The sequence below is a fragment of the Vipera ursinii genome (assembly GCF_947247035.1).
Source record: "Vipera ursinii genome assembly, chromosome: 3".
Taxonomy (NCBI): domain Eukaryota; kingdom Metazoa; phylum Chordata; class Lepidosauria; order Squamata; family Viperidae; genus Vipera; species Vipera ursinii.
This window is the reverse complement of record NC_139516.1, coordinates 205408687-205422510: the sequence shown is the minus strand read 5'-3', so window position 1 is coordinate 205422510 and position 13824 is coordinate 205408687. Positions and strand designations below refer to the sequence as shown.

General features: G+C 41.6%; 1 protein-coding gene across 6 annotated transcripts in view; it reads right to left on the bottom strand.

The window, feature by feature from the left end:
* The window catches only part of KHDRBS3 (KH RNA binding domain containing, signal transduction associated 3), a 123251-nt gene that overhangs the window by 69072 nt on the left and 40355 nt on the right, over window positions 1-13824 (bottom strand). For all 6 annotated transcript variants that reach the window (XR_014492168.1, XR_014492169.1, XR_014492170.1 and 3 more), the window contains exon 2: window positions 7767-7885. Coding sequence is in view for 1 of the 6 variants with exons in the window: in XM_083360102.1 (XP_083216228.1) it covers window positions 7767-7885 (119 nt within the window). In the remaining 5 variants the exon portion in view is untranslated. The remainder of the gene's footprint in view (window positions 1-7766; window positions 7886-13824) is intronic.

Here is a 13824-nt window from a genome sequence, read left to right as displayed (position 1 = left end):
TGGTCTTCTAACCAGATGGACTGCTGAGTTGGCTTTCTCCCTTCTGCCGTTATTCAGAAAGGTTGTAGACTTTCGCCGATGCGTTTTACATTTTCAGAAAACAAGGCAGGATGCAGAGTATTACATTTCCTTTGTAGTGCAACTAGATACGACAACCGGATCTAAAGTTACACTGTTGTACTTGGAAATTCAAGATGTACACTGCAACTCTGGAAATTATCTTACATTTCACCCAAGAATATTACATCCTGAAGAGAGTTTGATTCGCCCATTTTTTTTTCTTCTTCTTCCCGTCTTTACTTTTCCTGGAAATCAAATCCCCTTGGTTTGATATAAAGTTCTTAAGAGACTCAAATGCTTGCAAGTATTATGTAATATTTCATTCTAGGTTCATTGTCGTGGGCTATGTTTAGCTCATTTGACAGTCACGTAATGTAGAAATTCTGAGCAAGCTTAGCTGTCATTGCAGAAGATTAATTCCTTCTTATGGACTACATCAGGGATTTCTTAAAAAAAAAATAATCAAAGAAAGTGCAGCATTTACAAATTGCACTGAAGAAATGTACCAATGCATTGATAGGCACAATAATAAACAAAAAACAAGATTATATTTTAAGATGCAAGAATTCCAAAAACGTTCATCGTATTCTTATAGGCGTTTTTCTTTGTCCTTTTGTCAAATCTGAACATAATACCTACCCATTGTTGCACATCCATTTCTTCCAATGTGGTGTAATAATTTTACTCAAATTTATTTATTTATTTTATTTTATTACATTTATATACCGCCCTTTCCCTGAGGACTCAGGGCGGTTTACAGGGAGTTAAAAAACCAGCAATACAAAAGTTAAAAGCAATTTAAAAAAGATTAAACTAACCCTGTGCAATTAAAACCCCGATTAAAATAAATTACTCCTCAGCCTGGGCCCGAGAGCTCGAAGAGCCAGGTCTTCAGGCCCCGGCGGAATGACCGGAGGTCGGGGGCAGTCCTCAGCTCCACTGGCAGCTGGTTCCAGAGGGCAGGCGCCCCCACTGAGAAGGCCCTATCCCTGGGTGTCACCCTCCGGCAATCTCTTACCGGTGGGACCCTGAGCAGACCCTCCCTGTGGGAGCGCACTGGGCGAAGGGCATTTGATGCCGGCAGGTGTTCCCTCAAATACCCCGGACCCAGGCCATGTAGGGCTTTATAGGTGATAACCAGCACCTTGAATTTCACCCGGAGGGCAACCGGAAGCCAATGCAGCTCGCGGAGTAGAGGTGTTACATGGGAGTATTGGGAGACCCCCATTACAACTCGTGCGGCCGCATTCTGCAATTTCAGGGGCCTAAACACACACCCCAAATGGAGTTCAGCTTATCTGCCGATGGACTTATCTGTGTATATATGCGGTTAACGCTTATATTTCCCATATATATATTTGCAAAAACACCCATATTTCCTATGTATATATATATTTGTATATTGACCCATCTGCAGATGAGCCAAACTTCTGTATGCTGCCTTATCTCTGGGTGGCACGCTTGGCAAAAATATTGAGTTGGTTTATCCAAATATGAGCTTACAAGTCAGCATATGTGCTTGACCTAGGAGGGGACCATCTTTAAGGGCAAGAATGAATTGGGAAATTAACTAGAAAAGGGTTCTTGGGGCAGAGTTGAAGTTGAAAACTGCAAATTACTGAGTGCGTGTTGGAGAGAGATGAATTCCACATTAGAAATAGGGGGGAAAAAGGTGTTAACTGTACTAAGAATGGGTGTATGATGTGGGTCAACAGAAAAAGTATAAAAAGCGGGTGTCATTTCTTTGGGGACTGTTCAAAGTTACAACGGCACAGGAAATTATCGTTGTAGAATGAGGAGCTGCCTTATTCTGAAGTGGTCTACTTTGTTCCTGCTTCTTCTTCTGGCAAGTGGGCAAATGATCATTTAGAGTCACAGGTGTTTTCTTGTGGGGGAAGCAAATCAGCTCATGATTCAGTTGGAGTGTTTAAGGCAGGGGGTCTTCAAACTCGGCCCTTTTTATGACTCGTGGACTTCAACTCCCAGAATTCCTCAGCCAGCGTTGAAGTCCACGAGTCATAAAAGAGCCGAGGTTGCCTAACCCTGCCCATGGTCATGTGATCAAAATTCGGACCGCTTGGTAACTGACGTGTATTTATGACGGTCGCAGTGTCCTGGGATTTTGCGACCGTCTGACAAGCAAAGTCAACGGGACATCCAGATTCACTGAGCAGCCAGGCTACTGACTTCACAAGTGCAGCGATTCACTTAACAACGGTGGCAAGAAAGGTTGCTAAAAGGGGCAAAACTCACTTTTATCAGCTCTCTTGGCAGAGTGCGCATGCTAGCGGCCCCCTTCGTGCACACGCACGCACGGTCACATTAGCGTGTGTGCGCATGCACGCATAAAGATTCCTGCCCCTTCCTTTCCCACTGGGCAGAACCCATAAATGGCTGGGGACCTCTGTTATAAAGAACAAGTTCAGAGGGATGCTCCTCCTGTTCCACGAAGCATCGCTCCAAATGCTTTGGACAACCCTAATAAATATCAATAATATTAAATTGAGATTCGGGTGAGCCAGATTGGAATTCAACCTACAGCACTAAGTATAACTACAGCTTCCCTTCTCTTCTATGAAGATGCTCAATCATCCGGGTCATGGGTATTCCAAAGGTGCTTTTCCCAAAGGCAACTAGACTTTCTTGCTTTTTTTTTTTTTTTTAAAACCTGATGTCAGAACTGAAGAAGCTTCTTGGATGGGAAGCAAAAAGAGCCTTGGTGGAGCAGTGGGCTGATGCCTCCTTAAGTAACACCAGCTGCCTGCAATTAGTGCAGGTTCGCATCCCACCAGGCTCAAGGTTGACTCAGCCTTCCATCCTTCCGAGGTCGGTCAAATGAGGACCCAGATTGTTGGGGGCAATTAAGCTGACTTTGTAATAATGCCGCTTGGGTGTGTGTGTGAAAGCCCTAATAAGCAGGCATATACATAGAATGAAGGCTACTGCTAAGCTTGTAAGCCGCCCTGAGTCTTCGGAGAAGGGCGGGATATAAATGGGATTTAAAAAAGACATTTTCAAGGGGCAAGAAACTCCAGTTGCCTTTTGGAAACATCCCTTTTTCAATTCTCTGTGGTTGGCAAGTTTAGTAAAATCAGGACTGGTTAACCCTTGAATGGAGCATCCCTAGGGAATTCGAGGGGGGGGCAACATATTCCTAGTGACTTAACAGCCCAATGGGTGACAACATATTGAGGGGGCAATCTGTGATAGACAAGAAATACTGTTTACTACAATTGCTGTTGCTGTAAACATTGTGAAATATAGTTGTATGTAGAACCAGACCTGTCAGAGAGAAGATGCAGCCATCAACTAGTTTCCCTCTGATTTGTATACTAGGTTTCATAGTGAGACCAATTTCTGTAAATTTGCTTGTGCTACAGTGACCAATAACACCTTGACGACATCACTCAAGACATTGATAAAAATGACGGAAAGCCCTAATTCATTGTCATTACCTTTGGTTGGATGACTTTTAAGATGTTATAAACTGCTCTTTGAGAAAATGCATTTGCTCCTTAGCCCCTGGTTTGTTTTTAACAAAAAGAGGAGAGACACTTAGGGATGTTTAATTAGCTAAGGCAGAGGTCCCCAACCTTTTGGGCACCAGGGACCGGTTCCGTGGAGACACGTTTCTCCGCCGACCGGAGGGGATGTGGTTTTGTGTGCTGCCTGCATCCAGCAGATGGGGCTTTGCTTGTTTGTGAGGACCGGTTGCTGGCATGCCGCGGCCCGGTACTAGTACACGGACCGGGGGTTGGGGACCCTTGAGCTAAGGAACAAGCCAGATGGCGACAATATAGAGAGCTCACAATGGAGGAAATAAAGCTGTGGACACTTCACCCAAAACTATTTATATTCATCGACGATGTAAACCCTGAATAATCACACAACTTATGTGTAGCCTCCCCCAATCTGGGGCTAAGCTAGCTTGGCTGGGAATTGTAGTCCCAAAGACTAGTCTAGCTAGGAATTATGGGTGAAAAGGTCCAACAAAACTGGAGGATGTCAAATTCAACAAGGCTGCTTCTTAATTGATAATTTAGGCAGTGGTCTTCAGCTTGTGGTCTGCGGACCTCTGGGGGGGGGGCCCTGATGTCATCACAGCCCCCCCCACCACAAATCTTGAGTTAAGTCTTGGTGGCCACAAAAGGCATTTAAAAGAAGGGCTGTGGTGTAGAAAAGCCACCGATCTAGGTGTTGTTAATTGCAGATATTTATTTATTTATTACATTTATATATTTATATATAGCGCGGCTTCTTTGTGGGACTTTTGACAACAGCAAAAAAATCCAGCAGCATTTGCAAACTTTTAATCTTTTGAGAAAGCCACGACAAATTACTGGGAAGGGAGTAGGGCAGTGATGGCAAACCTTTTAGAGTGCCCAAATTGCAACCCAAAACTCACTTACGTATCGTTGGGTGCCAGGTGAGCATGGCCCATTGGGTGGGCGTGGCCAATTGGATGGGCATGGCTGTGGTGGAATTGGCAGACTGGGTGGGATTAAAAAGCTCAATCAATCAATTCCAACTTTGCAAAATCTTCTTTTTTCCCTGTGAGAAGTTGAAACTGATTGACTGAACCTTTTTTTTTTTTTTTTGGACATGGCGGCAGAGGCTTAAAGCGAAAAGATTTTATAAAAACCAGCTGAAGGCCTAGGACCGGGGCGACGGTGCACGTGCCCACAGAGAGGGCTCTGCGTGCCACCTGTGGCACGCGTGCCATAGGTTCGCCACCATGGGAGTAGGGGAACTGTCATTAAGCTTTATTGTATAGATTCAGCCTCATTTAATAAGAATACCTTTAAAAAAAAAACCTCGACATCAGTAATGCCTTGTCAACAATTCCCTCACTTTATCAGAAACTATCATTGCTTGAAACGTGCCCCATAGTTAACAAACATAAAGATCTAGTTTTCAGTTTAATGGAACGGTGGTCAATATAATCCAAATCCTGTCATGATTTAATGATTGCAAGGCTTCTTTCCGCAGTAACCGAACGGTTTGAAATACTCGGCTAGGTACTCCATTAAGGGAAAGCAGCGGGATAAATAAATCTTCAGTGCATTTGTAAAACGAGGAATTACTCATTTACCGTAAACCATGCAAGAAATCTATTTCACAATGTCAAGCAGCTTCTTTAAAATATAAATCTGAAGCCTGAGCGTTGCAGACTGACCCAAAGGATCAATTCTGAAATATTAAAACTCTAAGTTTTGTTACTTGATGCAAGAAATTTAGAAAGCTAATTCTCTTCCCCCCTATTTTTGAAGATGCACAGCAACAGACTCTGTTCCCGTGAGTCTTCCCAAAGAACGGCAGCATGGTGGTTAGTGTGTCAGGATACAATTAATTATTGTGATTGAACCAGCCTTTGCTATCAATAAAATAAGCTGTAACCAGAGGCAATTTGAGCAGGGGGCTGGACTAAAAGACCCCCAAGGTCCCTTCAAACTCTATTCAGAATTGAATTGAATTGAATTGCATTCTTATTGCTACAAGGCAAACAATTCTCAAAAATCTCAAGCTCTTCCTTTTAGAAAAAAGGCATATACAGATCGCAACACCCACCCAAACAAATAATAATAAAAAAATGGATCAGCCATCTTCAGCTGGTTTGGTTCTATTTAAACAAGAACAGAAATGTAATTAAGGGCATCCTGAGGTATGGCTGGAAACATCTGTCAGAAGTGTCAAAAGCCGTGCTTCTGCATACATAACCATCAGAATTAAATACCTGCCTACATTCTTAATTCAAATCACCGCTTAATTTATTTTTTAGCCGAGGGATGTGCTGATCGCATTGTTCTTATACAGGAAGCCCTTGATTTACAACCATAATTCAATCCAGGATTTCTGTCACTCAATCATGATCGTTGTTAAGTCAGGGCCCCCACGGGGACAGACCCACTGACTTTTTTTTTGCAGTGGTCATTAAACAAATCCATATATTCCTGTGGTCTTCTTTTTTTGCCAGTAACCAGTTGAAAAGACCAGATTTTAGCAAAAAAACATAGTAAATTACACTATTTCAGCAACATGACCATGGAATACTGCAACCATTTCTAAAGGTGAGCTGGTTGCAAAGCTCCCAAAAAGTAGTCATATGACCAACAGGGGAGTATTCCAACTGATGGAGCTCCAAAACTGGATTGTAAGTAACTTCTGGAGGTGTCCTTTGTAACTTCCAATGGTTGCTAAGCAACTGGCCAGAAGTCAAAAACTATATCAGAGCATGCACACTCTTTTTGCAGTGAGATAACCCAGGAGTAAATACAGTAAACAGCGGTTTGTAATTAAATGGTGGTTTATAGTGCACTATTATATACACTAGAAATAAAATACATACACATGGTGAAACAGCAAACTCCAATACACAGCAGTTACAACAGTCAAACGGACGAGAGAGAACTCCAGCAAAAAATTCAAGCAAATGTGTGTATCCCTTTAAGGGTCTGAGTATAAAAGGGAAGGTTTTTTTTGCTGGAGTCTTTCTCTCTCGTCGTAACTGCTGTGTTTGCTGTTTTATCACCTGTTATGTATTTTGTTTCCAGTGTATATTTGTAGATAGTGTAATATAAACCACCATTGAATTACAAACCACTGTTTATTGTATTTACTCCTGGGTTACCCTCAGCCCAATAAGACTGTGCATGCTCTGACAAACTACCTGTTGTTTTTTCTGGAGTTAACCCTCCAAACCAGAAGCAACCCGCTTTCTCCTTCCCAAAAATCCTGGAAATTCAGCTTTCCCCAAATGGTCAATTCTCTGCAACATGCAATTCTCAGATGATTAGGTTTTGCACACACCTATTAATTCCACTTCAGGGACTGTATCATCTGTTCAAAACTGTAATAAGTAAAACCACAGCTTTTGTGAGTAGAGCTCTTTCCCTTTCTCTCTCTCTTTTAGAATATCAATACAGGTAACATCTTATAGAAGTCAAGGTACATCAAAGAGCCCAACCATAGTTATTTATTAGTAAAAATAAAATTATTTGCTTTGGACGCTTCCATTGTTTTTATCGTTTTAAAATGTACAGCATTGTGATTGTAATACATTTTTTTTTTAATTGAGAATCATTGACCGAGGTGGACAGCTACAGAAAATGAATAAATAAATAGTTCTCTTGGTTCATTACGATTACATTTCTCTTATAAAAGGGAAGGCCGAAAACTGAAATGGGAGTTTTAACAGCCCTTGGAAGGACACTGTTCAACTATTTTAATGATTTTTAAGAATGGAGTCATTTATTGACCCAAATCAAACACTGGGATTTTCGGGGATGGAAGTTACTCATTCAGATACATCCATTGTTTTATAAATCACCTGTGCCTAAGGTAGTAAAAAACTGATCTAAAAAAGGGAGGGGTCCACAAAATACAAAGATTTTACAGTGCTTTTTCAACAATGTTTTGTGCAATCAAAAAAAAAGTGTTCATTTGCATTGGTTTGTAACATGAACATTTTATAAATACATAGATAGCACTAATTATCAGATTATTATTCAATTTAACTAATTAGTGAATATACCCAGGTAACATTTTTTAAAAAAATAAAATAAAAATAAAATAAAACTGAATCTATATTTCCTAACGTTTGTGGAAAGATTGCATGATTCTTTCTAGCTATCCTGTCAAATCTGAGAATATGTACAGTCACAGTGCACAGTATTAAATACAATGAGCAGAAATGACACTGAACTTACCTTAGGAAATTGCTTTACTGGAATTAATACTTTTTGTCCCAGTTTCATGTTTTTATTAATCACGACATCAATGAACTTTTCTTCTTCTTTGCTTTCTCCTTTCTGGAACTTATCAATTTCTGTTAACAGGAAATACAAAACTCGTTTTAGAATTAACTTTCCTAAACAACATCAAGTATATCTTTATTTAAAACACGCAAGACTTCAATAGGGCAATTGATCTCCCACTAATGCCTCCTTAAGTAACACCAGCTGCCTGCAATTAGTGCAGGTTTGCATCCCACCAGGCTCAAGGTTGACTCAGCCTTCCATCCTTCCGAGGTAGGTAAAATGAGGACCAAGATTGTTGGGGGCCATAGGCTGACTCTGTAAACCACTTAAAGAGGGCTGTGAAGTGGTATACAGAGCCTTGGTGGAGCAGTGGGCTAATGCCTCCTTAAGTAACACCAGCTGCCTGCAATTATTGCAGGTTCGCATCCCACCAGGCTCAAGGTTGACTCAGCCTTCCATCCTTCCCAGGTAGGTAAAATGAGGACCCAGATTGTTGGGGGCAATAAGCTGACTTTGTAATAATGCCGCTTGGGGGGGGGGGGGTTTGAAAGCCCTAATAAGCAGGCATATACATAGAATGAAGGCTATTGCTAAGCACATTGGTTTGTGCTTCTTAGATTGTAAGCCGCCCTGAGTCTTCGGAGAAGGGCGGGATATAAATGGAATTAAAATAACCATAACCACCAGATCCAGCCCAAGAAACATATTGGATAGTGATTCTTGCACCCTAAAAGTTCCTTCTGTATAACAGGGGTCACCAACCCCCAGGGCCATAGCCAGGTATTGGGCCACGTCCCATCCATTCCCCCGTCACCCCACAGGTCCACAAAACTGGAAAGGCTGGGGACCATTGCTGTATGGAATTTTTTGCTTTGCCTGATTTTACTTCCCCCCCCTCCTCTTCTACTCTAGGAAACGGAGCATTTTTTGTGGAACATAATTAACTCTGGCCTGAGGATATGCCACAATCCCTTTATTCCCAATTCTTTACTAAAATTCAAAGGTCTTCCTCACGCTTATCTAAAACAGAATTCTGCTTAAGGAAGGCAGCCTCAGAAGAGCATTTTGTACCGACGGGACATCTGCACGTAACTATCTCTTCCCTTAACGATACAGACTGCCTTTCACATTTAGCCTGGAACGAGCATTCAAGTTTTAAAGTGTTACATGCTTTTATACATGTATTATTATTATTTTTTTTGCAAACGCTCTATAAAACAGTCGGGCAGAAAAACGCTTGGAGTTGTCTAAAAATATGCAGTTAAAAAAACGCACAGGGTAGCGTTTTATCAGCTACTTGTGTCAAGCTCTGAATCTGTTGGCATAACAGTCGCGTTCTTCTAAAATTAAGTCACGCATCTCCAATATATTTAATAAAGAGCCATACTTTAAAAATAGAACAGGCGTGTATACAAATAACAATAAAGTGACAAGCTAGAAATGCAAACTCCAGCTGTTCGATTCATTATCAAGTAATTTTTGTGGAACTAAAAAAAGAAACAGTGAAGACCAGCAATCAACACCTATCTAAACAAGGAGTAACACCAGGATTAACACCAGAAAAAGAATCAAAGAGGAAACAATAACCTAATCAACGAACTACCAACTCAAGCAATCAAGCAGGAAACAATATCCTAATCACATCAGATTTTATCTATTTTTTGCCATGGTCGTTAAGAGAATCACTAAAAGTTTTAAGTCAGGGGTCTTCAAACTTGGCCCTTTATGACTTCTGGACTTCAACTCCCAGAATTCCTCAGCCAATGTACCTGGATGAGGAATTCTGGGAGTTGAAGTCCACACCTCATAAAAGGGCCAAGTTTGAAGACCCCTGTTTTAACTGAATCGTCTGGCTGTTAAGCAGCTTTCCCCATTGCTTGCTTGCTGGAAAAGTCACAAATGGAGATGGTGTGAACTCAGAATGCCACAATCATCATAAACCTATGCTTGTTGAGTTTTGAGGACCAGTGTGAGGACCAGTCACACGTCACATTTTTCCGTACTGTTGTATTTTTGAGCTATCTGTCACTAACAAATGGTTTTAAATTGAGGACTACCTATACCAGGGGCATCAAACTGGTGGGCTGGATGTGTAATGACGAAACCGTGCCCACCCCAGCTCCGGCAATGGGAAAAAAGTTGCAATAAGATACGACACATCACGTGACGAGTTTTGACACCCCTGACCCATACCGTATATGAACAGGAAGTAAAGACCACACTCCCTTCCCTAGAGCTGATGACGCGACTGATAACAAAATGTCTAAAAACGACACCTAAGCCAGGGGTCTTCAAACTTGGCCCTTTTATGACTTGTGGACTTCAACTTCCAGAATTCCTCAGCCAGGCACGGGTGCCTGGCTGAGGAATTCTGGGAGTTGAAGTCCACAAGTCATAAAAGGGTCAAGTTTGAAGACCCCCTGAGCCAAGCTCAGAGTACCAAGGACTCCTCAGTTCAACCCTGAGATGTATATTTTCAGTAATTTTTTGTAAGACACTTTTTCAAAATCTGATTCAATCTCTTACATTACAAGGAGAGAAAGAAAACCAGGGGGTTGTCCAGCAACTCGAAAAGCCAAACTTATTTGTAAAACTGAGCTTATTTCGCTTGCTATGCCACAGCAATCACGAGGACCACTTCTTTGTTATCTTGAACTAATTATGTTTTTACCCATATCGCTTAACAGGAATGATCTTCTGCTCTTGCTGGGCAACTGGCCTACTACGTATAGATTGTCGAGTTAAACATTCAGACTTTTTATACAATCACTGAGAGGAAACCCAACTCGCCACAAAACAATGGCTGGAGTGCCAAGAGCTGTGCCCCAAATATATCTGGAGAGCACCAACTTGATGAGCAACTCATAAAAGTCAATTATGGTTTTTTTTTTCTTTCTTTCTGGCAGGGCTATTTCAGGTGGTCTCTTACTTACAATCATGAGTGGGACCAGAATGTCCACTGCTAAGCAAGTAGTTAGGGGGCTCCCGCTCAATTTTACAGTTTTGCCCTGTTTTTTAACCAAATCACTGCAGTTGTTCAGGAAATCAGCCAAACTGTTCTGTACCAGCCTGCTACCGGCCCTGAAAAAAAAGGCAGGGACAACCCCTTTACAAACGGCAAGAGGCTGGAATTAAGCCTGCCAAATTTATTAACATAAAACAGAGCAAAACAAGACACCAACCATGAAACAGGAGCTAGGAAACAGGAACTATTCAAGCGGTTGCCTTCAGCAAACCAGCCCTCCCACGCATTCCCCTTTTATACAGTTCAGCGCGTGGCTTCTCTCTGCCTCCTTCCGAGGTGCCCCATTGCCTTCCTCTGTTTACTCCTGATTGACTGCCTCCTGCGTCGGGCGTCCTTGAACAGAGCCAGCTGTGGGTCATCTTCATCCACGCTGTCAGGCTCACACAGCAGGGTCTCCGTCGTGACCAGGTGGGAGGGGCCTGGCTGAGGGCTCTCATCAGCAAGCTCTTCAACACCCCCCTCCTCCTCCTCTGAGTCGTCCGACCCAACTGCCGAACCCACAGGCTGACCCTGAATCACAACACAATCATTAAGTAAATCTGATGCCCCCCCCATTGACTGCTTATTTTTGGAAGCCCGTAGGGTTGTTACAAAACGGTGATTGCATGACCTCAGGATGCTTCAACCATTGTAATTACAGGTTGGCTGACAAGTGCCTGAATTTTGATCATTTGCCCATGGGGATACTGTGACGGTCATAAATGCAATAACAAGTCCTAAGTAACTTTTTCTCAGTGCCGTTGTAATTTTGAATAGTCACTAAATGAACGGTTGTAAGTCTAGGGCAGGGGTCAGCAACCTCAAACAGTGAAAGAGCCACTCGGAACTGGTTCCCTCACAAAAGGAAAAACTGGGAGCCGCAAAAAATATGTGCGCATGCGCGTACATGCGCAGGACAGGGTTTGACTGAAGAGTAGAGCCAAGGCGAGATATGCACCTACCCTGCATATTTGAATTGATTGGTTGAACTTTTTTAGTCCCATTTTTTTTGGGGGGGCTGCACATGGCAGAGTACCGGGAGCCGCAGGAGACGGCTGAAAGAGCCACATGCGGCTCCGGAGCCGCGGGTTGCAGACCTGTGGTCTAGGGCTACCTACAAAATCTTTCGCGGTTTCATCCTATGAAAACATTTGAATTGCTTTAAAAGTTGGTTCGTGCATTCCAAACTACACCAAAGTTCTCTAAATGGCCGTAAAGAGCACCTACCGTTTTGTTAATACGGTAGTCAACAGCAACCTATGTCAAATCCTTAAAAAAAAAGAGAGAATTGCAACCTGAAAGATGCAAGCTGCTCAAGTCTATAACGTTGTAAGGTATATAGTTGCAAAGTACATCTCATAAGTTCCTCCTCTTCACTATCTGGAAAATCCAGACACCTAGGCTGGGTTTTTAGTATCACAAAAACAATGCAAGAACGTCGTCCCCTTTCATATTCACTCCTGGTTTAAGAAAAACTGGATATCGATGTAACACTCAAAAGCCCCCAGTGGGCTATTTTCTCATGCAGCACACCGATTTAGTTGTAGATATAACAGGGCTAGAACAACAAGGGGAATCTAATCAGATTTTTGAAGTCGAATGAGTAGGATTTACCTTCTTTAATCTCTAGATTACATACTGTGTTACTAGTAAGCTTTGTGTTCCGTTGTAGTCTCCCAGCTCAGAATAATACATGAGTGTGTGATTAAGTTCTTTTTATAATGCTAAGGATTAAAATCCCATGTCCCCAGATCATGGACCCAATACCTAGAAATTCAGGTCAGATAAAGGAATTACCGAATTTTATGCAGAGCACAATAGGCTAAGCAAGGATTGTTTCTTTAATAAATCCGTATTGCAGACCACAGTATCACCGAGTGCATTTAGATAATGGATAAAAAGATGACTTCTTTTGATAACCTCAAAGAATTAATCTTCTCCTGTGAGAGGACCATCAACGGGAGCCTTGCTATCTTTATTAATGCTCCATACCAACAGGGCTTTGCCTGCATTAAAAGTGATGCCTTTCAAAAGCGATTGTCTCCATCAATAACCGAGATAAAAGCAGCGGAACCACAGATTTTAGTAAACATTTAAGTATAGAAACCGCAAGCCCTTTATAGTGGTTCGCTTTATCACATGGACTTGGCAAAAAAAACAACAAATCCTGAAGACCAGAATCATAACAGTCAAACTAGGCATAACCTTTCCATAGCTTCTATAGGCCTTTTTGTTAATACAGTAAAAGCAGACTCAGAGTTTCCCTTAATCTGAAAAGCATTTTACTCTAATGAAAGTTTTGCTTAAGACATTAATTTCCACATCCCAACTGATTGGTAAAACTACTTTTTTCCCCCTCTTTGCAAGGATTTGTAGTAAGATAAACATCTGCTTAACGTTCATACAAAGAGCTTTCCCAGTGCATTAACCTGCCCCCCCCAACCCTTTCCCATCTAACAACGTCTCTTGAGTCTTTAATCCAATTCAAACATAATTATCTGTACGTGGAAAACTGATTGGTTTACATGGGGAAATTGTCTCGGGATTCTAGGTACTTTATACAATATTGAAAGAACTGAAAATAAAAAATGCCAAATCTGGACCATGCAATCTATAATGGAAAAAAAAAAGTTTGCAAGCATTTGAATGTGTTAAGTTCAAGTCCAAGAACCTACAATGGTGAAACTCTTTTATTATGAGATATTGTTTATTTAGGTCCAGATGAGAAGACTGGACAAGCAATGAGAATCACTTATTCATCTTCTGCTCCAATGTCATGAGAAACAATAAAACCCTATTATGCAAATTTTAAAGTTGGTGCATTGACTTTGCTTTGCTTTCCTTCCCTGGACCGTCTGCTAAGTGTGTTCTTTCAGATTTAAAGTCTGCAAATTAATAACTGGATAATGTTAACGTTAGTCACTCTGAGACAAAAAATACTGTATCTTTCCCATTAAGTCTGTGAACTGAGGTAACATCCTTATGGCTGTGTAACCATCCACT